Source organism: Caloenas nicobarica, chromosome 18 (genome assembly GCF_036013445.1).
Source record: "Caloenas nicobarica isolate bCalNic1 chromosome 18, bCalNic1.hap1, whole genome shotgun sequence".
In the NCBI taxonomy this organism is placed as follows: domain Eukaryota; kingdom Metazoa; phylum Chordata; class Aves; order Columbiformes; family Columbidae; genus Caloenas; species Caloenas nicobarica.
The window spans coordinates 5,351,686-5,379,133 of record NC_088262.1 but is presented as its reverse complement, the minus strand read 5'-3'; the positions used below and the strand labels follow the sequence as shown (position 1 = coordinate 5,379,133).

General features: G+C 59.2%; 2 protein-coding genes across 3 annotated transcripts; both read left to right on the top strand.

The window, feature by feature from the left end:
• The first annotated feature begins 1,456 nt into the window (after positions 1–1,456).
• On the top strand, positions 1,457–15,810 carry RAB37 (RAB37, member RAS oncogene family). Of its 2 annotated transcripts, none has more exons than XM_065647847.1 (9): positions 1,457–1,771; positions 6,627–6,737; positions 12,742–12,783; positions 12,931–12,997; positions 13,084–13,136; positions 13,577–13,642; positions 14,211–14,267; positions 14,538–14,614; positions 14,728–15,810. In XM_065647847.1, exons 1-9 carry the CDS (start codon positions 1,712–1,714, stop codon positions 14,831–14,833), a joined length of 639 nt encoding a protein of 212 aa, XP_065503919.1. In that variant the 5' UTR covers positions 1,457–1,711; the 3' UTR covers positions 14,834–15,810. The 2 variants fall into 2 exon arrangements, with proteins under 2 accessions (XP_065503919.1, XP_065503918.1); XM_065647846.1 differs by lacking the exons at positions 1,457–1,771; positions 6,627–6,737 and adding exons at positions 8,949–9,065; positions 10,719–10,829.
• A 2,234-nt stretch (positions 15,811–18,044) lies between these two features.
• Positions 18,045–26,663, top strand: NHERF1 (NHERF family PDZ scaffold protein 1). Its single transcript, XM_065647912.1, has 6 exons — positions 18,045–18,473; positions 23,365–23,526; positions 24,292–24,445; positions 24,794–24,834; positions 25,361–25,459; positions 25,578–26,663. The coding sequence occupies exons 1-6, from the start codon at positions 18,087–18,089 to the stop codon at positions 25,740–25,742; spliced, it is 1,008 nt and encodes a 335-aa protein (XP_065503984.1). The 5' UTR covers positions 18,045–18,086; the 3' UTR covers positions 25,743–26,663.
• Positions 26,664–27,448: the final 785 nt, after the last annotated feature.

The following is a 27,448-nucleotide window of genomic DNA, read 5'->3' as shown; positions in this document are numbered from 1 at the left end:
TCCAGGCACTGTAGCTCATGATAGTGCCTATTTTTGTGCTGTTGTAAAGAGAAGCTGCCAAATTCATGTATACTGTGATTAAGTTATAAAAGACGTACCCATCAGCACTTATGGAGGATGATCCCCAGTGTTCCCCAGCACTGATAAAATTAAGAATGCCACTTAACAATATAATTGACTCTGCTGTTAAGTTTATTTCTTCATTTCAGTTGTTGTCTTGCAGTGCTTGAGACCAATGAGTGGTCTGGTTGCAGGATGGTCTGTGTCAGGCCTGGGTTTAGCTTCTTGGCCTTGGGCAAGCCTGAAAACTGCTTGCCCCTCTGGGTTGTTTTCCATCTTTTCTGGCTGTTGTTGCTGGTCATCTGACTTGGCAGAACTGTCTCTGCTATCAGAGGAAATAATAGGCAGATATAATTAGTGACGTCAGGCCCAGGCAGTCAAACAGCAATTGGACAGGTGCAGATGGCTCTTGGTCTGTTCCTCTGGCTCGGGGCCGTCTGCTGATCTGGAAGGAGGGAACTGGAGATTGAACTGAGTCTCTCTTAAATAAACTTCTCAGTAAAAATTAATTTCTCTCCATTCTAATCAACAACACCGGATTGCTCTAAAGGGAGTTGTAAACAAAAGCGTCTCGATATATCGACTGTCACCTCCAGGTTTAGGCACAGATTCCTCTGTTTCTAAATACAATTTGTTTTTCACTCCAAGCAGGCTCCTAACTGGGCTCTGTAAATGCTGTAGGTTTCCAAAGGGGAGCTGCTGGGGTAGCCAGGCTCAGGTTAACACCAGTTTGTAAAGAAGCTGAAATGGCCTGGCTAGCACAAGGTTCTGCCCCTCCCCAAGGTGACACACTGCTAACCGTGGTGATCACTGCCACTGCCTGTGGATGACCAACAACTGCACAGGCTGATGGCAGGAGGGGTGCAGCCGTGGGGTTCCCTAACATGAGTGTACACGAGCCGAGCGTGAGGCATGGCAGTGGATATGGCTTCATGCTCTCAGCTTGGAGACTGATTGGAGCCGGCAGTGAGAACCGTCTCTGCCCAGGGCTGCCGTCCAGCCCTGCCTCACCGTGCGCCATGGATGCCTCCTGCAGTGGAGGGAGAAAGAGCAGAGTTTCCCGGTAGGGAGGGCAGGGAGCCCCGGGCTCCTCCAGACCCGGGGGAGGGGGGGTCTCTATCACAGTAGATGGAGTTGGGGGTGGGGGGGCGGCTAGAGAGGGACCAGCAGTTGTGTGGAAGCAGCCGCGGGCCCTGCCTGCATGGAGGGGAGATCCCACGGCCTCCCCGCCCCGGGGCGGGACCGGCCTCCCGCCCCCCCCTCTTCGCTCCTCCGGGCGGGAGAACCCTGAGAGCGGGGCGGGCACGGCGGCGGGGAGCCAGCACCGTTCTGCTGTCCTGCGGGGGCCCGCACCGAACCGGGCCGGGCTGTACCGAACCGGGCCGGGCTGTACCGAACCGGGCCGGGCTGTGCTGAACCGGACTGTGTTGAGCAGAGCCCAACCGGGCCGAACCCAGCCGCCGTGTTCTGAACCGGACCGAGCCGAACGCCGGCCCCTGCGCAGCCGGATCGGGCCGCGCCGGACCGGGCCTAACGGGACCGGACCGGGCCTAACGGGGCCGAACCGGGCGGGGCCGGGCGCTGTCCGCGGTGCTGAAGGCGGGCGCTGTCCGCGGTGCTGCCGCAGCGGCCCGGCCCATGCACCCCGGCCATGGAGGGCCCCGCCGCCGGCTCGGAGGAGGGCGGCTACAACGAGGCGCTGCTGCACAAGGTAGGGCTGGGGAGAGGAGGAGCCGGGGAGGGGGCTGCAAAGTACACGGAGTGGTGTGTAGGCGGGTGCTGGAGCGGCGTAAGAACAGTTGCCTGGGTCGGGCATCTACTTGAACTTCCCTGGCAAACTCTGTCCCTCTCCCCTCCTTGCTTTTCTTCCCCTGGTGGGGTCCATTCGCCACCCCCCATCTCAGCAGGGTGGTGGGGGGATGCAGCTGCAGATCTTCCTCCCCCCTGCGGCGGTCGAGGCTGGGCAACCTGCGGGGCTCAGTCCCGGTCCTCGCCACGTCCTGGGTGATGGTGGGGATAGGGGTGGCAGGATAGGGTTTGTTTGCAAAGCAAAGCAGACAGGAAGTGCTGGAAAGGGGCCAGCCCTGTGGCACAGCCCACAGCTGGCATCCAGCTGCTCCCGCTGTCCTGTACATGCTCCGGGGGGGTGGGGAAGTTGCACCCCAGGGCTCTGTTTGCCAGACCCAGCCCAAAGAGCCAGGACTTTCCTGCCATGAAATAGCCATGTCTCAAGAGACGTCCATCCCTGCCCTCCTTGCTTTAAAATCCTTCTCTCTACGGAGTCCCTGGGACTGTGTTTTGTAACTCCACGTTGCACCAATGGTGGCCAGGGATTCTGCTGTCCCTGCAAGACCTGGGTGGCTCAGGCTCTGCTGCAGGCTCTGCTGGAGCAGGGCTTTTGCTCTCTGCAGTCAGACACTGCCCTGCAACTCCAGGAGACATGGAGGAGACACTGATCTCTGCCAGGTTCACCCATCACTCCTTCTCACTGTCCTCATGCTGCTTTACTGCAGTCCCCAGTGACGGTGCAGGGACCAACACCCCTGAGGAGCAGGGGCAGGGCAGAGGAAAAGGTCTCGGTTGTGTGGATCCCTCTTCACACATAGCAGTATATTTTACATCCTGCTCTACTCAGGGCAATGTGCCCAGCCCTTGATTAGCAGGAAAATATCAATTACTAGCAACTCTCAGTTCTGTTGTACACTGAGAACATAGGACATGCCTCCAGGGATGACTCAAGAAACTTTGATTCTTTGCAAAGCTTTAACTCTCTCTTCTCCAGGAATGAGCTGCTGCAGTTAAGGAATAACATTGGTGGAAATGAGTCTCTGGGCAGAAGAGCTGCCCAAGCAAATAATAATCCCAGTCCCATTTCCCTTGGTATCTTGCTGCCACTCCTGGCTGGGTTACTTGTCATGCAGAATCAAACCTGCTTTTTCTCCAAGGACATGAGGCAGCAAATACCTCGCTAGATCTTGTTTCTGAGCAAGGAATCACATTTCAGATGTGCTGAGAAACTCCAAGAGAGCCTTGCCCTCTGGAAGTAAAGGTTAAGTGATTTCTGGTTGGTGGCTAAACCCAGGCCTGAGGAGGAAATGAGCTGGGAGCAAATCAAGGTGGGAGCAGCAGAGGTTTGTTCTGGGCTGTTCCAGAAAAGTTTCACTTGGCACAAAATGAGAGATTCTGCTCTCAGGTGATTTGACCCATTGCCAAATCATTCTTCCTCCCGTTGGGTGCTTGGATCCATTTAGCTGGAACAAGCCCCAGGAGGAGGGGAACATGCCCCTGGGCTGTGGCTGATCCAAAGTGCTAGCAGGGGATTTACGAACAGGGAAACCCTGTGTGATCTGAGCCAGTTTTTGTTTTGTTTTGGTTTTTTTTGATGTGCAGCCCTAGAGCTCATGTCTACAGGGCTGAAATACAGCTTCTGCCAGGGCAAGGGCCCAGCAGGGCTGGCAGAGGGCCATGAGCTTTGGCTTGAGCCAGCCTAAAGGGCTTGGCCATGGTGAAACAGTGCCTGTCAGGGTGGGGACAGCCCTGAGGTGTCTCTGTGGCACAGGACAGCTCGAGGCAGCATGCAGCAGCATCCAAGTTGCCCTGGAGCGCTGCCTGGAGCAAGCGAGAGGCAGCACAGTGTTGTATATAGAGCAGATAGAAATAAGTCTCAGCGATGCATCCCAGAGAGACTGTGAGATTCGGGTGGTGAGGGGCCGAAAGCCACTGCCGCTTCGTTTTCAGACCTCTCCTGGTGCCACATCCTGGCTGAGCTCCGCAGGCAGCTGTGCTGGGGTGCACGTACACAACTGACACAATTTGTTGAGACAAATCCTGCTGACCTGGGAGAAAAGCTTTGGGTTTGGGGCTTCAGCAGCTCTCTGAGAGCAGCAGCAGAGCCTGTGGAGGGCACCTCTCCCCACCCTGCATCCCCCAGGATGCGGGTTTTACCCTGTCAGGCTCCTGCTAGCTACATGTAGCTCAGGTCTGGCCACCACATGCTAAAGCTCCAAAATGAGCTGGGAAGAGAACCTCAACCCACATCCACTCTCCCAGATCTCCTCCTGCTTGGCTGGCACTGGAAATGCATTTCCCTACGCTGCTTTGACAGCTGTGCAAAACATCTCTTTGCCGGGCATGTCAGACCAAAAATATCTCCTTTGCTCAGATCCACTCCACAGTGGGGTTTTTATTTTTCTTTCATGTTTATTTGGTAGCCAGGAAGACCACGGTGGTTTCCATTGTGCTGTACATCCACAGAGCCCATGAGCTTTTCCTAAATTCATTAGGAAAGTCTCTTGGCTGATTCAGGTCAACTTTTACTATAATGATTATTAAGTCATGAAGCAATTCATGGGTTGTCTCTAGTATAAATCTCAATTAAATTATTGATAGGAGAGTCTGCCTTTTATACATGTTCTCTGTGAATCTTGGGCTCTGGTGAGTTTCTGGTTCTCATTCCATCTCTCCTCCCTCCATAATTAATGCCATTCTCTGCATTAACTGCTCTCAAAGACAGTACTGCAGGGTGCAGCTCATCTTGATGCATCTCCCAGCACCAGTATTTTACCTGAGAATAGTGTGTAGCACCAAAAAATGCTGTGCTCGGGTGCAGGAGCCCCATGGTAAAGCCCAGGGGGCCTTGGGCAGGGAAATTCCCCCCAGGGAAAAGGATGACCTGACTTGTCTGGTCCATATGCAAGAGCATCATCCAGAGATTTCTGCCTCCCAACATACTCCCAGCTCCCATGCAGGCTTCCAGCCCATAAGGGCTCCTACCTCTGCTTGGCAGGTCAAGCTTTTCCAAGGAGATGTTTGGGGTTTGGGATATTTTTTTCCAAGGGAAAGCGCTGATTCACCGGAGCGAGTCTTTCACGGAAGCGTGTCGACGTTGATGGGCTCCAGGCAGGTTGTGGTGTGGTGATTTATGCAAGGCAGGCTGCTGGTTTCCTGCCAGTCCATGTTCCTGCTTTGTTTGTGATCCTCAGGCTCCTTGGGTTTTGGTTTCAGCCACTCCTTTGTGGTCTGTGGGGTGGCAGAAATGTGGTTATGGGTGCTGTGGCACGTGGCTGGGTTCCTCATGGCCTCCCAGGGCACAAAGTAAGGTCTTAATCTGCCGGGAATGTTAAAAAAACTTGATTAAACACATTACTCCATGCTCACTTGCCCTGTGCTTCACTGGGAGGTACATGTGGTGCCTGAAGTGGTGACAGGCTGGGAACTAAACACAGATCAAGGAGGGAAACAACAGATGCAGCAAAATGTGGCACAGGTGGAGGCAGAGAATGGGGATATTCAGTCCCAGCACCTTGCTGGCTCAGCCGTGCAGCCTTGGGGGTGGCAGGGGACCGATGACAAAGTGGGGGACACAGCCCAGGGACCAGCTCAGCGCTTGCCAGGGCTGCAGCTACAGGAACACCCGTGTCCTGAAAGACAGAGCCAAACCCACTTCTGAGCAAGAAGCTGGTTAGGAGAGTGTTTATTTTAACTTGTGTCCCTGCAAAAGGGTTCAAAGTGCCCCGGTTTCCTGAAAGGATGGGAATGTTTGCACCGACGGCTCTGCCAACAAAACTGAGATACCGGCAGAGAGAGGAGGGAGGGGTTTGCATTTGCACCATTGTCCTGGGATTTAGAGAAACACAGGCAGGAGCAGAAGGGAGGACGGGCTCCCTGGGGATGAGGTGTGGGTATGAGGACCATGGGGACGTGGTGGCAGTGCCCCAGCTCTGACAGCTGCACAGCTCCCTCACCCCTTCTGCTTCAGGACAAGCAAGCTTTGCTCCCTCGGGAGAGCTCTGGGGCTTCCCACGAAGGGCTGGAGAGGCAGAGGGGCTCTGTGACTTCAAACCTAATGCCCTACCGGGGGACAGAGCTGTGGATCCACACTGTTAAAGACAGCCCAGTGCCTTGGAGATGCTGTGTGGTTGTAGCAGTGGTTGTGAGCAGCTGGGGGAGATGGACTCTTTGTTAAACAGTTTTGAACCTAATCCAGTGCTGCCAGAGTCCTCCCAAAGAGGTTTTCTGCCAAGGCTGTGTGAGCTACAGCTACCTCTGCCTGGCAGCTTCCTGAGCTGGGGCAGGAGCATCTTTCCTGCTTGCTCTCAGCGATGAGCTGCGCTTTGCTTTCTCTTCCACCTCTCTGCTCTCAGATAGGCACAGCAGGGCTCTGGTGCAGAACTGAGCCTGGGATGTGTTTCATTTACTACAGACATGGTCAGAGGAGTAGAAATTCCTCCCCAAGCAGGGGGCAAGACTGAAAGTGACAGTGAAGGACAGGACACAGAGGGACCAGCCATCTGGCTGCAGCACTTGCACCCAGCAGCCCGTGGGGACAATCTGCTGCCAAGCAGGGCTGTGCAGAGGAATTGTGCCATGGGGCTCACGGAGCTGCCATGGGGCTCATGGCTCTGCCATGGGCTGGGGCCAGGCTGGTCCCTCCTGATACCGCTCTGTTCACTGCCACATCCCCCAGCACCCCCTCCCCAAATGCCTGCCCGCCAGCTGCACGCCATGCCTGCCAGCTCGACATCACCGGCTCCGACATGCTGACATCTCTTTACTGGTCCTTGCAGACAATCCTGGTTGGAGACAGTGGCGTGGGGAAGACGTCTCTGCTGGTCCAGTTTGACCAGGGCAAGTTCATTCCTGGCTCCTTCTCTGCCACCGTGGGCATTGGGTTTACGGTAAGAGCCCAGTCCCGTGTGCCTGGGCTGTGCAGCCTCACTCACCCTCGCGGGAGCAGTTTTATTTGGGTAATCATGTTCTATGATTCTATCATTCTAAGTGATGCTAAGCACAATGAATTGGGAGGGTTTATTTTGGTGCTGCTGGATGAAGGGGACAGGTTTTCTGCGTTATTACTGTCAAGCTGGGGGCAGCCGCGCTTCAGGCTGCTGGGCGGGGATGGAGGATGGATGAGGCTTCATGCCACAGAACCCATGGTGGGGCCGTGCCTGAGCAAAGCCCTTTGCATCGCACATGGAAGCTGCCTTTGGAGTGGCCCTGCTCTCCTTGGGAGAAGCCAGCCTGTGTCCTGCCTGCGAAGCCCAGGGCCCTTGCAAAGTCTGGCAGATGGTGGCAGCGCCTGGGAAAAGCACTCGGCTGCTGTCCAGTGCTATTTGCAGAGCTGCCACGGGGCTGGCAAGTGGCTCCAGTGCCCATGTCCCCTCTCCCTGGGGGAGCCCAGGACAGAGGCAGCGCTTGGGACCTCATCGCACAGCGAGATTGGCATCCCTCCAGCAGCCGTGGCAAGGCTGGGGCTCAGCAAGAGGCTATTACCACAGGGATTTTCTCTCTAGCCCAGGCCAGGGAAGCAGGGAAACACATGGTTCTGGCATGAGGAGTCTGGGACCAAGCAGCCCAGAGACGACACTGCGGGAATGCCGAGCCCTGGGCAGGCAGAGTCTCAGCTGTGCTCCTGACTTTTGCCAGCTCCCAGCTGCCTCGTTTCCCCTGCAGTGATACCAGTGTGTAGAGGTGATGCTCAGCCAGGCGTTCGTCCTGCCCAGGGAGCTCTGTGAGCAACAGTGTGGTTTGCCATATCCTTCCATCCCCGCTCCCCAGCAAGCTGCAGGGGAGCTCAGCTGCTTCCAGGAGCTCTGTGCCTCCAGCCTTCAGTCCTGGGCACTTTCCTGGCCAAGGAGCATCTATAAACTATAAATCCCCTGGTGGGGTCTAAGTGCAGTTACGGGACTGGAAATACAGGTTCCCTTTCCTGAGGGGCAGAAGAAGGCTTGGCTGGAGCAGGAGCCGGCAGCCAGGGGAGGCAGGGAGTTGGGCGCCGTTGCAGGGGGCATGTCTGCCATTGGGCCTCCCGCGGCCACGCGTGGCCTCACCTGGTGAGCAGTGAGGGACACGGACCAGCACAGTGCTGGGCTGGAATCCCACCCGCCTGAATCCCGGCGGCATGAGCAGGGCCGAGGGGGTTGCACTGAGATTAGCCCTGGCATGGGGGATAGGACTAGCTGGAGCCATGGGCTGGGTATCCTGGGGAAAATAAATCAGAGGGAGCTGAAAGCTCCTGTCCACACAGTGATGCTTGTGAGCTTGAAGACGCCAGGCAGCCATAGTGCATGGACCTGGGTGGTGTTTCTTGGGATGAGTTTTTGGATAACACAACATCCCTGGCTCTTCCGACTTCTTCACAACATCCCTGACTTCTCCTGCATTCCCATACTTGGGTTTTTCCCAAATGAAGTGTGCTGTGAGTTGGGTCCCAAAACTCAGCATAGGACGCTGGGGGCTTTGAGCAGCTGGGGGAGCAGGAACCCCATCAGCTGTCCCGGGGGAGATGCAGGGACCGCTGAACTAGCTCCCCACAGCGCGGGGTTTCTGACTAACAGCCCCTGCTTCGGGTTTCCTCCTGGCTTCATTGCACCGTGTTCTGACCCAGGACCCAGCTCAGCAGCTGTCAGGGCTGTAGGGGACAGGGCAACTCCCCCCACCCTTGGCTGGGCTTTGGTGGCAGGAGTGGCTGCTGTCCCTGCCATCCCCACTGAGCCGGTGTGGCGGGGGGTCGTTTGGCAGCACTGAGGTCTCTGTCCCCACGCCCCGTGGGGGACAGGGGGCTGTTCATTTGTGGGGTGACCGGTTCCTTCTCTCCCCATCCATGTGCCTGGAGGGACACGCCACGGCTCTGCCCATCGTCCGCTGCTGCCGAGCCCCCGGCCAACCCCCGGGGTCCCGAGTTGGGGTGCAGGGGGGGCAGGTTTCCAGCCTTGAGCCTCCTCTTCCTCATCCCGCAGCCAGACCGGGCAGGGAGGCGGTCGGGGCAGAGCCTTGGGGGTGGCATTGGCCAGGGAGGAGGAGGAGGAAGAGGAGGAGGAAGGCGGGTGGGGCCGTGGCTGCCCCTGCCCCCGCGGCACCGGGACTCGGCGGCTCCGCTCGGACGCACCATGAGCGGCCCCGGCGGGGCAGCGGCGAGCGGGTCCCCCGCGGCGGGGAGCGGGGACACTCCGGCAGGGAGCGGGGACACCCCTGCGCTGCCCAGGGACTACGAGCTGGCCGGCAAGGTGGGAGACGGTGCCGGGGAGGACGGGGGGAACAGGGGTGGAACCCCCCAGCCCCGCCACGGGTGGAGGTTCGGGCTCGCCCCCAGCCCCGGGGAGAGCGGGAGGGCTCCGGGGGAGTCCCGAGGGCCACCCGCTTCCTCCGCCATTGCGCCCAGGAAGCGGCTGCTGGCCGTGGAAGGGGAGGAGGTGAAGGAGCCCACCCCTCCGCAAATGCCCCCACACCCCTGCCAGGCATCAGGTGGAAACCCTGCTCCCCAGGTGTCCCCCTCTTCCCCAGCCCAGCTCAGCCCAGAGTCACCCCGGAGAAACACCTTTCTCTTCGCGGTGGCACAGGGGAGCCATGGGATGGGTGAAGCTTTTACCCAAAAACTTTAATCTGCAGCCCCAGGCTGAGCCCAGCACTGCCGGTGCCAGCCCTGAGACCTCCTGCTGCCTCGCTGAGCTGGCTGCCAAAGCAGTCCTGCATGCTGCCACCTTCCCTAAACTGCTTTTATTCCTATGCCTTTATCCCTTGTGCTCTGACTTCTTTCAAGAGCAGATACTAGAGAGTGATTTTTATGTTAGAGGGAGGAAATCAGTTGCCAGCTTGATCTGGAGTGAGATGGAGGCAGAACCGGGTGATGTTCCCAGCCTGGGCTGGGCAGGGATGTCCCAGGAAAGGATTTGACCAGCAAAGCAGATTGGCAGGAGGCAGAACGTTGTCAGCCCCCAGCTCTGGCTGTCCTGGCCTGGAGGTGTTTGCTGTGCCATCGCTGTGGAGGGTGGCCATCGAGGATGGCCATGGCTCACTGTGTTTGCCTGGCCCTGGGGCAGTGAGACCACATGGGTTTGCTTTGCTGGCTCCAGTGACCCACAGGGTAGGTTTGCGGGCATGAACCTTCCTGCTGGAGTTCTGCTTGCTGCTGATTTTCGGCAGGGGATAGATGCAATCAGCATCAGGTTAATTATTGCCTGGCAGGAAAGGTCTGCTGATGGCGAGCAGGGACGAGAGCACAGTGTCAGGGTGTCGGGTAAGGCTGTGCCTATGGAGACCAGCGTCGGTCCTGGCTGTGCCTACAGACACCAGCATCGGACCTGGCTGCTGCCCGCCCAGGTCCGGTGGTGCCGGAGCAGCCAAGGAGCCCAGGCTGAGCCTGTTTGCTTAGCAGGAGGGGAAAAGGCACCGTGTTTGCTTTGGTGTCTGTGGCAGGCAGGGCCCTGGGCACTGACAAACGAGAGTCCCGGACACGGCAGCGTTTGCCCAAGCCATGCATCAGCCCTTGGGCTGGGCACACCTGGGCTGGGGGCAAAGAGTGGGTGGAGGCGGCTCCATGTGTCTGGGACCTGTAGCTGGTGCTCCAGGAGCCTCCTGGGCTGGGAGACAGTCAGGAGACTTCTCTTCTTGCTGCAGTACCTGCCTTCCCACCAGCTCTCCTCTTCTGCTTTCCCCTTCTCCAGTGGCTGGGGGCTGCTCTGCTGGGACACCGTTTGGCTGCACCCTTGGGGGGTCTTATCCCACCCCCAGCTCTCACAGGGCTCCCAAACCCAGCTGGACCAGCCCTGGGAAAAGAAATGGAGGGACACAAGGGACCAGGGCGGGCACTCAGCACCACTCAGGGATGCTGCCGCCTCGCCTCCGTCCCGCTGATTCCTCTCCGTGCGCCCATCTTGCAGGTGATGTTACTTGGAGACTCGGGCGTGGGGAAAACCTGCTTCCTGCTCCAGTTCAAAGACGGGGCCTTTCTCTCCGGGACGTTCATAGCCACCGTGGGCATAGATTTCCGGGTGAGACCGCCATGGCTGCCAGCCCCTCGCCTCCCCCAACCCACACCTCGGCCAGGACGGGGTGCTGGGAAGGAGGAGCGGGGGGTTTCCAGCCTCTGCACCCCAAATAATCTCCCAACTGGCTGCAAGCGCTTGCTGAAACTTCCCACCTCTCCCTGGGGGAGCGGTTAGAGATGGAAGAGTCTGCTGGGAATGTCACCTCTTGCCTTTAAATTAGCAAAAAGCCTCGGTTTAGCCCATCCTGGCTGGGGTTGTGCGGTGGGTGGCTGGCATGCTCCAGCTGGCAGGGACATGCTCTGGTTCCTGTAATTTTGTGCCTTGAAAGGGCTGAAATCAGCTGCTGAGGAGTTGTTAAGTTCATTGGTTCTCATTTAAACCTTCCCGCTGCTCTCTGTCCACCAAATTTCAGCTGCAGGGTGTCTCTGGGGATGCACAGGCAGGCAGAGATGTTTGCAGCACAGGGCAGAGCAGCGTTTCAGCAGCCTGGAAGTCACGGGGGTGTCCCCGGGCAGGGACATGTGTCGAGTGCGGTTGGTGCTTCCTCTGCCTCTGCAGCCGCTCGGGTTTTCTGCCGCGTTTACTGCCCGGGCTGCTCTTGGCTTGCAGGGGGGAGCTGGGGGGCTGGTGAGCTGGGGTTGGGTGACAAGGCTGGGGGGTTGCTTTGGAGTCATCTTGTGGCCTGTCCCTCCAATAAAGTCACAAAAGAAGGAAAATCTGCCGCATTCCAGTGCTGGGCTCAGCACCGGTAGCCCCAGGGGTGTTGTCACTCTGCCTGGTCAAGTGTCACCATTCTGCATGAAGTGTCCCCTCCAGCAGCTCACAGCTTGCTAGGTAATTCCAGAGTCTCCTAGGGCACATTTTTATTTTATTCAGCCCATTTTCTCAAACTTTGTCAATTCCACATGGGTTGAATTTGCATTTCAGACAATTCCAGGCAACCAAATTATTTATAGAAGTCTTGTCTTTCTAGAATCATCCCTCCAAGTACATTTCTTAAGAGTCTTAATATAGCCCTTTGGTAACTCATGCTTTTCTCTTCTTGGGCCTCTGAAGAGAAGTCCCTGTGCTTCTGAGTTGGGTAAAGCAGTTGCTTAAGCCCTCCCCAATAACCGCCTTCCCGCTCAGTTGCAAATGCTGCTTCCCTTGGCTACAAACCACCCTGAGCTGCGACATTTCCTCCTGCTATGCTAGATAAAGTCATGTGCTACCTGCAACCCCCAGCTCAGTGTTTGCAGCCACATTTAAGGGCCAAGCAAAGCTCTCTCCAGCAAACCTAAACTGGACACCCTGAATCACCCGCTGAGTGTCCACAGGCAGCTTGTAGCAGCCAAAGGCCTTAAATTGCTGCAGTTAGCCCAAATTTTTAGTGCAAAGGTTATTCCTTTGGCACGTGGAGCAGAGCAGTCCTGGTAGAAGGGTCAGGGCTTTATGGTGAGCAAACTTTATAAAAGTGCACTAAGATGTTATTAATAAATGCATAAATGCATGCTGCCAGCCCGGGGCTGCCTGGCAGGAGCTGGAGCAGGTCATCGTCCCCAGCCATCATTAGCCAAGTCATTAGGGGACTCGGGACAGGGGCACTGAATGTGGGAGATGAACAAGGCAGCAGGTTCAAAGCAGTTTGGGATATTGCTGTCCTGCCTCTGTCAGGGCCTGATTCTGCTCGTTTCCACCACAGCACAAGGTGATGCTGCTCTGGGATGTCCCGGTAGCCACCACGCAGCATCGCAGCCCCCCAGCAGCACCAGGGTTTGTAAAAATGAGGCTTCAATGTCCAGCCCCATGAGCAGTCTGGTTGCATCTCGTCAGCCTGGTTGCACCTCCTCAGCCCGGGGGTTGCAGCCTAGGGGCCAGAGCAACCATGTCAAGGTGCGCTTTGGGCTGATGAACGTGCTCTCTTTCTCTTCTGCAGAACAAAGTGGTGGCTGTGGATGGTGTGAAGGTGAAGTTGCAGGTGAGCTTTGGGAGGGGGTGAGCAATTCCCAGCTGTGCTGCTGGAAAAAAAAAACCCAGACTGAGTGTAGGCGGGCTGAGAGCTGCAGGGGCATCCCCAGCCGGGAGGTTTCCCCTCCTTGCTCTCACCGGGATGTCTTCTCGGCAGATCTGGGACACAGCAGGACAGGAGCGTTTCCGCAGCGTCACCCACGCCTACTACAGGGATGCCCAAGGTGGGTTTGGGGTTTGGTGGGGACCGGGGTGACTGGCCAGAGTGCATCCCTGCAGCGGGGCAATGCCTCTGCCTCTTCCCTTCCAGCCCTGCTCCTGCTCTACGACATCACCAGCAAGATGTCCTTTGACAACATCCGCGTGAGTCCCCTCCATGGGTTGGGAGCGCGTTTCTTCCCAGGGTTTGGGGTTCTGGGTGCACTGCATGACTTGCTGGATGTTTGGGGCAGTTTGAAGCCTGTTTTAACATGTAGGCACCAGCTGTCTTGGGCCAGACCCAGCCAGCTCGGAGCTTATCCCTGGAGTGCCTAGCTGGGTGCTGCATGGCTGGGTGAGTTTTCTTTAGAAACATGGAAAATGACTGGAGGGAGAAAACGTGGCTTGGGATGGAGACGAACTACTTGGAGGCTTAGGCCATATCTAGGAGACGAGGCGTTTTCAGGACTGTTCAGCAGTGTTGCTGGAATGGTTCCCATGCCACAAAAAAAGTCATTTTCTGCACCTTTGTGGGATGGCAGTGAGGGCTGAGAGGGGAGGGGTGGGGGTATGGCTCACCCCGATGCAGCTCCACTGCCCCACAGGCCTGGCTGACGGAGATCCACGAGTATGCCCAGAAGGACGTGGTCATCATGCTGCTGGGCAATAAGGTGTGTGCAGGGTCCTGCTTCACCCCGTGCTGTGCCGTGACATGCCAGCCCTGCCCTCGCCATCCCTGGTTCTGTGGAGGGATGGGGCTTGGTGGGTGCTCTGCCTGCTGGCTGGGTGCACCCTGCCTGCACCCTCCACCGGTCTCTGCTGCTTTCTGGGCTCAGCCAGGACCAGAGGTGACCCCAGAGGTTTGGGAGTTCATGGGGGGCCGGGGCAGCCAGTGTTGCGGGCAGCCAGTGGAGGGCAGCATGAGGCTGAGGCTCCCGGTATGGGATGATCCCAGTAAGGGATGCTGTTGGGTATGAGATACACACCCATGCCCTGGATATATCCCCAGATGCCAGGTAGCTCTAGATCCCAGATGCCCAACATCCCAGATTCTTTCTGGGGGTTCCAGATGCTGCTGAGTGCAGGGGATTGGCTTCCCCCTGAATCCTGGATGATGCTGGGTACTCGCTGCCCAGCAGTGTACCAGAAGCCCCCCTGGGTCCTGGATGTCTGCTTGCCAGATATCCCCAAGGTGCCAGCTGGCCCTGGTATGTGGTGACACTTTCCTTCCCTTGGCAGGCCGACGTGAGCAGCGAGAGGGCTGTGAGGACAGAGGATGGAGCATCACTGGCCAGGGTGAGCTATGCCAGGGTCTGACCCAGGCAGCCCCCCCAGACAATTGCACATTGCTCAGGGTCCCCATGTAGCCATGCCACCCCTCTGGTGGGTACCCAGAACCACCGGCTCTACCACAGGCAGCACGGCAGCCACTTGCACACAAAACTTGGGGCAAGGCAGGGAGGGGATGGCACCTTGTCCCCAAGCCTTGGCCAAGGGACAGGGACAGTTTGGAGGGGCAGGAGGGTATTTTGGGGCTGGCTGCTGATGGGATCTTTGTCCTTGCAGGAGTACGGGGTGCCTTTCATGGAGACGAGCGCCAAGACGGGTATGAATGTGGAGCTCGCCTTCCTGGCCGTTGCCAAGTGAGTACCTGGGGGACAAGGACCAGGTGAGGGAGGTGGCCCCTGCAGCCCCACTGCCCCCTGCATCAGGACTGGAGTGGGCGGTTGGCAGTAACATGGCCCCACCACCCCAGGGAGCTGAAGCAGCGTGCGGTGCAGCCGCTGGACGAGCCCCGCTTCCAGATCCACGACTACATCGAGTCACAGAAGAAGAAATCCAGCTGCTGTGCCTTCGCCTGAGAGCGGCTGGGAGGAGCTGGGTGGCGGAGCAGGGGCCAAATCCTGCCCTCCAGTGCCTGAGGGAACCAGACTGTGACAAGCCAAGCGTGGAGGGGACAATACGGCAGAGTGGAGCGTGCACGAGGAGAGACATCGCGCCAGTGCCGGGATCCAGGGGCTGGATCCTGCTGCCCAGCGCGACCATGTCTGGAGCTCACTGCTGCTGTCAGCTTTTGTCCTCCTGCCAGCATGAGGGCAGTGATGTCCCCATTGTGTTTGTCCCGGTTCTGCTGGAGGGAAGGGCTGAGATAGTGAAGCGTCCGCCCAAGCCTGCTCCCTGCCCTTGCAGCTGGTGCGAGAAATAAAGCTCCCCTGAGAGCACCCAAGTGACACTTGGGACACTTCTAGTACATGTGGCAATATGGAAAAATCTTTATTTTCCCCCTCTTGTAGCGGCAGGAATGAGAGACCTTATTTTATTTTATTTTTTTTTAATAACAAGAAAAGCCTTTTTGTTTTCAATCCCTCCAGGCAAAATTGTCTCCAGCCCCACATAGGCTGGAGCTGGTGGGGTGGAGGTGCCCACAGTGGCCCAGCTTGCTGTGCCTACTGGTTCCCAGGGCGGGCTGGGGTTCTCTCCCATCGCTGCACACGTAATGCAACGGCTTGTTCCTGCTGCTGGCAAATAGCAACCAAAACCCACTCTCTGGAGAGCAGAGATGCCTGAGATGCTTCAGCCAGCAAACGCTGTTTCGTTGGCCCAGCAGGGCACAGGGTGCAAGGCTCAGGTCCCATGTTGCTGTGCATCCCCAGTGAGCGCTACCTAGGATGGTGAGATGGTGAATATTTGGTTATGTAGCTGAAGAGCTGATGCAAAGGGCAGCTGCAGAGGCCGTGGGACTGGCCAGCACATCCATCCCTGCCAGCACCTTCCCTGGCCCGTGCTCGAGCTGCTCATCTCTCACCAGCCCTGGTGCCTCCTTCGCCTCTGCTCTGCTCCCGGGTCTCTCTTTGCAAGTTTACAGATTAAAGCTGGATATTTTCGAGGCTTTGCATCTGCCTGTTTTGGTTTTTTTTATTGTGTGAGAAATCTCTGCCCTGGGTCTGCGACGTGGGAGGCTGCTGCACCCAGGCGCTGCAGAGCAGGGGGGCTGGGGGGCTCTGGAGCAGCTGTGGGGAGGGGGAAGCACCCACGGTCCTTTGCTCTCCACCAGAGCTTTCATTGCACATTTCAGACAGTCCAAAGGTGAGAGGGGAAGAGTAAACATGGCCTGTTAAATTAAAGCCAACCTCCTCCCCTGCTGTTCTCATGGTGCGGAGTCCAGCATTCCCCAAATAACTCTGTCTTCCCACCAATGGCATTGCTGCTGCCGCTTGGCTGATGTCTGCAAAAAATGCTGGATGGCTTCAACACAAACAGACGTTGGCTCTTTTCTACTTTCCCCCCTCCAGCCTGAGCTCCTTTAACGTCACATCAAGCTGCAAAGGGCCCAGGCAGGAGGAGGCAGCTGGAGTGTGACGGTGCTGCCTGCAACGGTGCTGCCTGCACCCTGCCATCCCATGGGTGCTGCCAGGGTCTGCCAGACCCAAAACCAGCTCTGGCTGTTTCCTTTGTTGCTGCTTTTCTTCCTTATCACGGTCCCATGCTCAAACCAGCCCTCTTGGAGCTGGGTTTTGTTTCCTAAGTTAGGGCAGCATTCTCAAAAAGTGTCCCCCCCCTGAAACATGCAGGCTTGCGGAGCTGTGCGGCTCACAACCCCCTTGCCAAGGGGAGGGCTGTGCCGTGTTGATGCTGCAGGCGATGGACTCCCCCAGTCCTGGGGCCATACAACAACACACTTGCCCTGGTTTTCTTCTCTGCAGGCATTTGCTGCTGGCCGCCGTGGGATTCTTCTCTGATGCCTTTCTCAGGGCTGAGCGGCCGTGGGCGAATGCTCAGCCAAGTGGAGGAAACAAATGAGCCCACCCTCTGCTCCCAGCTCAGCCCCGCAGAGCTGGAGTGTGTCCACCCCCCAGCACATGGGGGTTTCTCAGCCACCGATGTCCCTGCAGCAGGGATCTGGTGCCCTGGAGGGATGTGTCCTGCAGTGTCCTGCTGCTGTGACCTTGCTCTCCTGGCTGCGGCGGCACACTTAAACGTGATCTTGGCTGTCCCGGGACCTTTGGTCGGCCTGAACTTCAGCCCTGAAGCCTGGCAGTGAGAAACACGTATGGTACTTCCATGACACCCTCCCTAGGACAATCCAAGGGGCCAGCTCTGCCCAGCACCAGCACGTCTGCCAAGGTGCTGGAGCAGCCCAGGCTTGCTGCTGCCTTTCTTTGCCCTGGCTGACCCAAAACCCCAGGATCTCACACTCTCTTTACCCCCTGCAGCCACTTTTGCTTCCCAGGCGGTGAGCAGAGCAAGCCGGGACCCAAGCTGGGACCGGCCCAGAGCAAATCCCCGCGGGGTTTCCCCCATCTCCCCACTCTCAGCTCCTCAGGCCCCAGGGTGCTGAGCAGGGGCGGGGGGATGTTCAGAGGAGCGGGGCTGCTCCGTCATTTCCCGTCGCACAGCAGGTTACCACGGAGCGTGGCCTCATGTGCTGCTTTCCCACACAGCTTCAGTTTAAGGTTTTTATTTTTCTTTTGAAACTCCGAGCATCCCTCCAGCGCCGGGGCCGGCAGAGAGAGCGGTGAGGGGACAGGGAAGACGGCCCCCGAGGGGCCGATGGGTGCCAACCGCGGACGTGCCCCGGGCAGGGGGGAGCGCCTCGCTGGTCCCCAGCCACCGCCGGGGCAGCGTGCGGTGACTCCAGGGACGGGCAGAGCCGATCCTCGAGCGGGGGCTCAGCGGGGAGCGGGGCCGGCGGGGAGAGGCGAAGGTGGCCCTGGGGGAGCGATGCAGCCCCGCGAAGGAGCGATCCGGTCCCCCGGGGCGCGCAGGGACCCGCTGCCGGCACCAAGACCCGGCGCACTGTGCCAAGGCCGGGGCGAGGAAATAGTTGCATAACCACGCCTCCTATATTTGCATATCCCCGCCCCATCTAACGCCTTATTAGGCCTGCCTCGTCCCGCCCCTTCATATTTGCATAACCACACCTCCTTTTTTTCATGTTACCACCCCATCGAGCTCCTTATGTGGACGGTTTCGCCCCGCCCCGCTCTCCGATTGGCGGCCGCCCGTCCCACGCCCCGCCTCTGATTATAAAATCCGGGCGGGCGGGCGGTGGCTCAGAGGAGGTCGGCGCGCACGGCGGGTGCGGGCGGCGGAGCCGGTCCCGCCCCTCCCGCCATGAGCAGCAGCGCGGGCCCCGCGGCGCGGCTGTGCCGCCTGGAGCGGGGGCCGGACGGCTACGGCTTCCACCTGCACGGCGAGAAGGGCAAACCGGGCCAGTTCATCCGGCTGGTGGAAGCGGGCTCACCGGCCGAGCGCTCGGGGCTGCGGGCCGGGGACCGGCTGCTGGAGGTGGATGGCGAGAACGTGGAGCGGGAGAGCCATCAGCAGGTGGTGGAGCGCATCCGCGCCGCCGCCGGGGCCGTCAGCCTCCTCGTCGTGGACCCGGTGGCCGACGAGCAGCTGCAGAAGCGGGGCGGGCCGGGTACCGAGCCCCCCGGGGGCGGTGGACAGGCGGCCCCGGAGCCGGCGGAGCCGCGGGAGCCCGGCGGCGGCGGACAGCGGGTAAATGGGCGGCCGGGGGGTGGTGGTGCCGAGGAGGGGTTTCGGGCGATGAAAAGTTTTTTGGGAGAAGGGATGGTGTCCGGGGAGGAGGGGGTCGGGACCTCCCGGCGCTGGCCCCGGTCATCACCTTCCAGCCGAGCGGGCGGGAACAGCCGCCGCCGCGTCTGCCCCGGTCTGCCCGGGGCGCCCTGTGTGGTTTCGCTCTCGGTTCTTTTTTTTTTTTTTTTTTTTTTTTTTTTAAAATCCTGTCTTCGCAGTAGCACCGGGCCCCACCTACTTTTTTTATTTTAATGTTGTTTTTTTGCCTAACGCTTTTTTCTAGCAGTCGTGTTGGGTGGCGAGCGGAGGCAGGTGGGTGGATGGGGCTGTTTGGACCCGTAACCGAGCAGCCCGTCGTGTCCCGGAGCCCTTTGGCCCCTCCTTGTGCTGTGAGACCGGTAAAACGGGGTGAGAAAATCAACAGGGAGTGAGGACGGTGGTGAGCTAAGACAGGTGGTGAGCCCCTGCCCGAAATACCTGCTCCAAAATACACCAAAAAAGCCGTGACAGAGGGTATTTTTGGGGGGCTGTGACTGCAGGCGTTGCTGGCAGTCACTCGTGCCCTGAGTGTGTCTGGTCCCTGCTGTGGAGCAGAGATGGTGGAGCCCTTCCCAGGCTGGGGGGGACTGATCCCATCAGTGGGTCCCCGTGCACAGACACTTACTAATTCAGGAATGTCGGCCTTACGCGGTATGTGGGAGTTAGTGGTTGCACAAACAAAGTGATGTAGAAAGGTGAGGAATTGAGAAATAGTTGACCTTTCCTGCCTGGAGCTGTTCCTAAGAGACGCTCTGGGCTGCTGGAGATAACACTGCTTTTTATTTACTCAGCAAAAACATATGTTTGTTGTGACCACAGAGATGTGGATGGTCTTCCTGGGAAGCAGGTTCTTGGTGTCCCCGAGGTGGGGGACCTTCTGGGGAGCTCTTGTGACCAGCTCCCAAAGACCAGCTGTGCCAGGTTGGTGCTACGGGGCTTTCCCAGTGCGGGTGCTGAGCCACAGGCAGACTTTGCCTCACCGAGCTGTTGTCACGCAGGGTTTTGCTGTGGATCAGGTGTTTTTTATTAGTTGTGTCTCCTGTTGGACTTTACCCCGGTGCTGGCTGCCCGTTGCCCTTGGTTGGGCTGATCCACTGCAGGGCACAGGTCTCATCCCTGCCTGGCTAAAGCACCTCCTGGATGGGCTTGTTCACGTGGGAACAACCAGGCTCTGCTCCCGTCACTGTCCATCCCCCATGGCATCCCTGGTCCTTTGGGTCTGGTCCTGTGCCAGGCTGCAATCGATGCTGCCCTGTGCAGGGGGGTGTGTCTGCCCTCCCGTATGTCACAGTGACAGCGGTCCGTCAGGGCCAGCAAGACCGTCTGTGCTGTGCTTTGCCCTCCAAGATCTCTTCATGAGCTGGGAAAAATAAAAGGGACATGGCTAATGTAGCTTGGGTGAGTCCCCTGCCAAGTTTGGGGGGCTGAGGACATGCAGATCCCGGTGGAACCGGGGCCCTGACATACTGCGGGATGGCTGCCTGCTCACAGGAGCTGTGTTGGCCACGATGCAGAGGGCCTGGGAAGCTGAACACGTCCCACGGGTTTTGGGGGGCAGCCCAAGCTGGAGATGCCCCACAGTCTTGGGGCTCAGGCTCAGGGCGCAGCCCGTGCAGAGCTACCGCAGGCGGTTTCTCTCTGTGCGGGAGCAGGAAGCGGGTGACGCCGTGGGTGACATGGGGTGACATTGCCACGGATGGTTTCTCAACGGGTAGCAGGAAATCTTGTGGCTGGGGCAGGGCCTGGTGCTCAGGGCAGGAGAGCACAGGTGAGCGGGTTTGGAGACATCGCTCTGGCCGGGCACCTACTGCCCAGGGTGGGAAGATGCCGGGCGGGATGCCGAGCCAAGCCGGAGCAGGCAGACCAGGATTTCTCTCTGGTGAACTGAGAACACACTGGCGTGCCTGTTCTCTGGCCACTGGCAGGCAGCCGGTGCCTGCAACCCTGTCCCCACACAGTCCCTGGCAACCCCGTCCCAGCCCCAGGGTTGGTGGGATTCCCCTGGGATCACTGCAGTGGAGAGTGGCAGGTTTGCATGTGTCAGAGTTCTGTTTGCTTTATTGGGCTGGACTTGCCTTTATTTGCTTAACGAGCCTGGAGACGCTGCTGGGAGAGTTGGCTGGCAGCACCCACACCCTTTTTGGGGCTGAGCAAGGGCTTGATGTCTCCCACCTTTCAGGCAGGATCCAACCTCTCTGCAAACCCTGCTGGGTCCTGCATGGTTGGGACCCCCCTGTGCCAGTGGGCTTGGACACCCCCATGGCTCCCAGTGCTGGGCATGGGCTGAGCAGGTTTTTGGAGGGGTCATCATGGGCTCCCTTCTCATTCCTGTAAAACTCTGGGAGTACAAACCCCTCTGATGCTGGGGCAGAGGTTTTGAGCCTCCCTGGAGGCACCTGGGGAGCTGATCTGTGCACCCCTCTTCTGCAGTGCTGAGCCAGCAAGGTGACAGTTTCACACTCCTGAGGCCAGCCCCGTTTCCGGGGGCCCTGTGCCGCAGGCACTGTCCCCAGTGTGACAACGTGACAGCTCGTCCTCCCCCCGCCTGAGTTTCCGGAGGTTTCAGCTGCTGGGGAGTGTCTTGAGAAAGTTCAGTGCAAACCGCAAGGCAGCACCAGCAGCTGCCAGCCCAGCGCCCTGGCATGGACTGGGGCTGCTTTCACCAGGACAAGGCTTTTGCTACCAGCCCCAGGCTTCCCTCTTGCAAGTTTAGTGCTAAATAAGAGCCCTCCCTGGCAGTAATGCTCATTCCTCCTTGTAAAACCTGGGTGAGCCTCCCAGGGCTGGGTTTTGGGGTGTAACAGACAGTAGATTTCCCCCATTTGGGAGCACTGCAGTGGGGGTAGCTGGTGTCTAATTAGAAAATGAATTAAATTTCCTCTCAAGGCAGCTGCATGAAAAGCAGCTCCAGTCAAACGGGACGTGACAGGGATGCTGCGAGTAGGCTGCTTTGCATCCCCTTTGTATGAAGCCCAAATGTGTGCGCCAGATTTCGGGACCCGTGTGAATTTGCTGGCCTGGGCGTCCCTGAAGCTGTTGTGTTTCTCTTTGAGTAAGCAGGCATGCTGACGCCGATGGGCTTGTTGCTGCTTGTAGGGCTGCAGGGAGTTTCCTGGTACTTGGGCCTTCAAAAGCTGCCCTGAATTTGCTGTTGTAGGGCTGGGAGCAGGGGAGCAGGTTCTGGCACACTGTGCATTTGGGGTCCCCATATCCCGGGGCTGCTGGTCCTGCTGGGTGGCTGAAGGCGCTGGGGTGGGGTGGTCCAGGATGTTCTTGGAAGGAGAAGGGTCTGGAGATGCCCCAAGCTCTCTTCCAGAGCAGGAACAGGGACATGATGCTGCTGAGCTCCCCATCCCAAGTGGGCATCTCTGCCAGCACCCCTGGGTGCAATGGAGAGGGATGCCCATGCTGGGGGCTGAGTCCAGCTTCCCCCACCGCCCTCCCCGCCGGAGGTTGTAATTGCTCGTTAGGAGGCTCTGCCAGCTAATCCGTGCCCCAGCGTGGCAGCAAGGCTGCTGGTATTGGAGGAGAGGATGCAAAAGCTTATAGAAATTAGGGGCATTTCCGTTCTCCTGCTACCCAGGTCCCAGCCCCGCAGCATGGGGCTTCTCCACATCCCAGGTGTTGACTCCAAAGCCTTTCACCTTGGGTCCATCTGGCCAGGGAGACTTTGGGGCTGGCGGGATGCTCTGCTATGGGGTGCTCACCCCAGAGACGGGCAGGATACGGTTGCTGGGGGATCGGGTGCGTTTAGATTTTTTTTCCCTCGGGGATGCAGAACAGTGGCTGCCCACTGGCAGGAGGGGTTTGGGGAGGGTGAAGGCGGGCTGGCACGCTGGGTGGGGGAGCTGCCAGCCGCTGGTGGGGGGATGATGGGGGGGCCAGGTCACGGTTCGGCTGGGCTGCCCTGGCACCGTGTGCTCCTGCCTTCCAGCTGCCTTTGAGGGCTTGGTGCCATGACCTATCCCCCTGTGCTGATGTGTCTGCTTGTCCTGCAAGGCTATCCCCTTTCCCCCCACCCAAATTCATAGCCCCAGTGTCTCCGGGAGCCCGAGCTGCTGGGGCTGTGTTGGTATGGGTGGGAGCAAAGTCCTCCCTCCTCCTCCTCCTCACCCGGGAGCACTGCCAGCACTGCCAGCCGGGTGCTCCCTGCGGCTTTGTCCTGAGCTATCGGTGTGGAGCAACCCCGCGGTGCTGCCAAGGGCAGCGGGAGCACAGGGCAGGGACCCAGGGAGGTGCTGCCTTCCTCCTGGCTCCACCAGAGCCTGCTTTCTGGGCTTGTCGTGGGTCTTCCCTGTCCCCACCCTTGCTAGGGATTGCTGCTGGGGACAGGCACTGTGCCGGCAACTGGTGTGGGTGCTTTGGGGTGAAGGTTCCGTGTCTGGGTTTGCCATGGAGGGGAGGTGCAGCTTGCAAGGGGGCGATGGGGGGATCTGCACTGGCAGCTGAGACTTCTCCAGTAGCAAAGGCTTCCTGGCTGGGATGGGCTGGGGGGGCTTCCCAGCAGCCTGGGCTCTGTGTCCTCCTCAGCTTTCACATGGCAGTTGCAATCGTGATCCCAAAAGGAAGAGCATGGTCTGGGGACATACATAATAACACGTTTTGCTGCAATTAGCATGCCCTGCACCTTATTAATTACCCAGAGCATGGGTTCATTGGCCGTTTTGTATCTCAGCTTGAGGTGTCTGTGGGCGCAAGTGGCCACCCGAGGATCGTGTCCCTGCCACCCGCGCAGGCGTCTGGTGGTCCTGGTGCTGTCCCTGGGTGGTGGCGGGGTCTGGGAGCAGCTTTCCCATGGCTGTCCCCATTGCAGGAGGAGCTGCGGCCCCGGCTGTGCCGCATGAAGAAGGGTCCCAATGGCTACGGCTTCAACCTGCACAGTGACAAGAACCGCCCGGGGCAGTACGTGCGCGCCGTTGACCCCGACTCACCGGCCGAGGCAGCAGGGCTGGCCCCCCAGGACCGCATCATCGAGGTATGCAGGGGCAGGGTGGGGTTTCTCGGAAAAGCTCGGTGCTCCCTTGCATCCCGGTGCCCGGGAGGGAGGTGCCGTTTGCGCGGTGTCCCCAGTGCCAGCCGTGACTCAGGGTGCAGCTGCCTGACCCCTGGCGGTCCCCACCCAGGGGTGCGAGCGGGCGATGGGGAGCAGCACCCACAGGGCTGGGGCCGAGCGCTGTGGATTAAGTGTCAGTGCTGTCCCCTGCCCGGAGCAGGAGTGTCCCCAGGGTGGGGCAGGCTGAGGACAAGGTGCACCATGGCCCCAAGCCCTGTTGCTGGCCGTGACCGGGGTGGGGACAGAGTTTGTGCCAGGTGGGGTGGTGACCCATGAGGGCAAGGACCGGCTGAACACCAACCCCGCTGCTCCCCAGGGTGTGGGGCTGCTGCCTCTTTTGGGGCGAAACTTTTGAGTCTCCGGGGACTGTGCCGTGGCATGAGGGCTCTGTGCCTTGCCCGTCCTGCCCACCTCCTGCACCAGCCCCAAGTCCATGCCCTGCCGGGTGCTCCCTGGCAGCTTTGCCCGTACAATCCTGTGCTAATCACTCAGAGGAAAATCTGCTTTTAATGAGGTTTTGCTGGCTTCACCACTAATCCCTGCGAGGCTCCGGATACCTGTGGGGGGCTGTGGGGTGGCCGTGCTGGGGCTGTGGCTGGTACCAAGGCTGGTAGCCGGTCCCTCTGTGGAGCTCCCGAGGTGTGGGTGTCCCCTGGCCCCAGCAGTGACACGGTGCCATGCCTGCAGGTGAACGGCGTGTGCATGGAGGGCAAGCAGCACGCTGACGTGGTGGCCGCCATCAAGGCGGGCGGTGATGAGACCAGGCTGCTGGTGGTGGACGTCCTCACGGATGAGTTCTTCAAGAAGTGCAAGGTGGTGCCCTCGGAGGAGCACCTGGCAGGTGGGCTGGGGGCCGTGCTGTGGAGAGGGGTCTTTATGTCACTTCTGCTGGCTCCATGTCACTTTGTCCCCAAACCTGGGGGTGCTGGGGAGTCCCTGAGCCTTGAGAGGAGATGGAGGTCTTGTCACCCCAGGGACGAGCGGAGTCACCTGGCTTTGGCGCGTGGTGCCCGGCAGCATCCCCCCATGCTGCAGGGCTGGCTGTAAGGGATGGGTTACAAAATTGGGGACCTGGGCAGTGCTGGGTGAGCACTGGCCACATGCAGCCCTTGCTGGGCACTGCTGTCTCCCACAGTGAGGGGACAGAGCAAACACATCCTCACTCAGCACCCGTGTCCTTGTCCTGCAGGTCCCTTGCCAGAACCAGTTGCCAATGGTGACATAGGGAAGGTAAGAGAAGCCTCATCTTGCTTTTAATCCCAACTATGCCAGTCTCTGGGGAGGGACCCTGCCCATTTAAGTGTCCCCTCTGCCTATGGGTGACTGATGTCATCAATGACCCCGATGCTCCCAGACTGCCACAAAAGAGCAGGTGCCACTGGGATGGGGACCAGGAGACGATGCCTCCCAGGACGGGGGTTGCCTGTGGGGCTGAGGGTCATGGAGGTGGCTACGCTGCCCCCATTCCTCCTCCTCTTCCTCCATCCTCATGACGCTGCAGGGCGGGAGTCTTTGTGCTGCCGGGAGGCAGCATCCAGCCCTGCAGCCACCCTCCTCCTCCCGCTAAAGCCAGGGCCGTCAGGCCGGGGTTTAATCCTGCCACACTGAGGTATTTATAAGCCTGGAGCCCACAGGGGATTATGTGTGGGGAGGGCGGATTTCGCAGCCCCCCCGGGTGGGGCTCGCAGCTCCGGGGGCTGTTCCCAAACCCCAGGGCTGGAGCTGCCCTGCTCACACCCGCTCCCTGTTACCCCAGGAAAACGGTGGAGAGCCGCGGTCCAACTCGGTGTCCGAGAGCCCGTCCAGCCCCGGGCCACTGTCCGTGTCCCCCAACTCCAGTGAAATCCACAGCGAGGTAGGGCTGGGGTTACCGGGGAGGCGGTGGCTGGGAAGCGGGGTCTGGGGCTGAGACCCCACTGTGGGGCTGTCCTGGGGGTGGCACAGTGGGGCTGACGCAGCCTCTCGCCCCCCAGCCTGACGCACAGGAGAGTGACAAACGTCATTCGGCACCCGGCTCCCTCCTGGACCTGGACATCCCGCTGGCGGTGGCCAAGGAGCGGGCGCACCAGAAGCGCACCAGCAAGCGGGCACCCCAGATGGACTGGAGCAAGAAAAACGAACTGTTCAGCAACCTGTGAAGGGCCCAGGGTGGGGGCGAGGGTCTGCTGGGCCCCCCAACTTCACACCCACCTCTCTCGCATCCTCCTCCTCCCTGCCACGGGCTCCCGATGGGGATGGGGGGCTGCTCCCCCGAACCCTGACCCAAGGGATGGGGCTTGGTGGGCAGCGAGCATCCCCACAGCGGGGTCTTGGGCACTGGTTTTAGGTTAGAGAGAGTGGGGGGTGGTGCTGGGGGGGATGCCCCCTCCCATGGGCCCATCCCTGGGATGCTCCTCTCTTCCTGCCCGCCCCTGTAGGCACAAGCAGGGGTTTTGGGGGGATCAGGGATTCGGGGGGTCTGATGCCCAACACTTCTGATCCCTCCTGTTCCCTGATTATTCCTCCACCCCAAACTCCATCTCCATTTGAGCCTCCCCCCCGCCCCGAATTGTCCTTTAACAGCAAAACCTGAGGCTTTTAGTGACTTTTAGCAAACCCCACCTACCCGCCCACCGAAATTCCTCCCCGGGGTGTTTGGCCCCCACAAGCTCCGTCCACAATGGCCCTGTCCCCTCACCCTGGGTCCAAGGAGGGGGGACATGGGTGCCCAGCATGGCGGGGAGCCCCCAGCACCCTGTCCCCAGGGCTATTTTGGGAGAGGAGAGGGTGTCCAGAGCCAGCGCAGCAAGCAATAATTATCTCCTTTGCGCCTGCTCCTGGAGACAGCTGATCAGGGTTTGAATCCAACACTGTTTAATTTAAATGCTTCTCAATAGACTCTGGTTTTTTTTTTTTCCAAAATAAGAGTTTTCCAATCACACTGTTTATTTTTTTTTTTAAATGTATTTCGTGGAAATTCTTCCTGTGGATGTTTTGTTTCTGTGTTTTGCGATCGGGTGTTGTCGTACTGTCCAGCTCAAGAGAAATTCTGTTTACTGGAATAAAGCTTCCTGACTTCACATCTCCGGTTTAAGGCTAAATCCTTCCAAATCCCAAGGATGCGTGGGGGCTTGTTGGGGGCTCATTGTGCTGTCAGAGCTGGGGGAAGAGGTACGTAATGTTCCCAGTGACAAGGGACAGTGGGGCTGCTTTGGGTGCCCCTCAGCACCCAGTGGGGCTGGGCTGGGGGGGTCGGGGAGGGGCTGGCTGGTCCCAGTGCAGGTTAATGCCTTGGGGTGATTAAAGGGCTCTAATCCCCTGGGGAGCGCAAGGGCTGATGTGAAGCTCTAATCTGTGTCTGCTGGTCTGGGCGGGGGGCAGGGTGGGGGGGTGGTAGTTCTGCTACGGGAGCCCAAATCTGCCCCCAGGCCCTCTGGAGGGTTTGGGGTGAGCCTGAGCCCTAGGGTTGCATCCTGGGCTGGGGGAAGGCGGGGAGGGTGATGGAGCAAGGGTTAGTGCCTCTAAAATGGTGGGTCTCAGCCCTGTCTGGGGAGCAAAGCAGAGCAGAGAGGGGTTTCAGTGTGGGGTTGGGGATGGTGCTGTGCTGGAAGGGGCTGGGGCCACAGCAGTGGGGGCCGGGATGTCCCCAGGTCTCTGTCACCTTGCCCAGGGCTATTTTGAAGTCCATGTGGGGCAGTTTGTATGTGGCCAAGCTCAGCCCCACTCCTGCAGCGGTGAGTGTGGGGCACGCTGTGCCAGGGGCGCTCAGTGGGGCTGGGCTGGTGGCACCACACTGCAGTGGGGACAGTGGGATGGTGGCTTCCTGGGGACAAGGCAGGCCTGTGCTCTCTGGCATCTTTGCTTC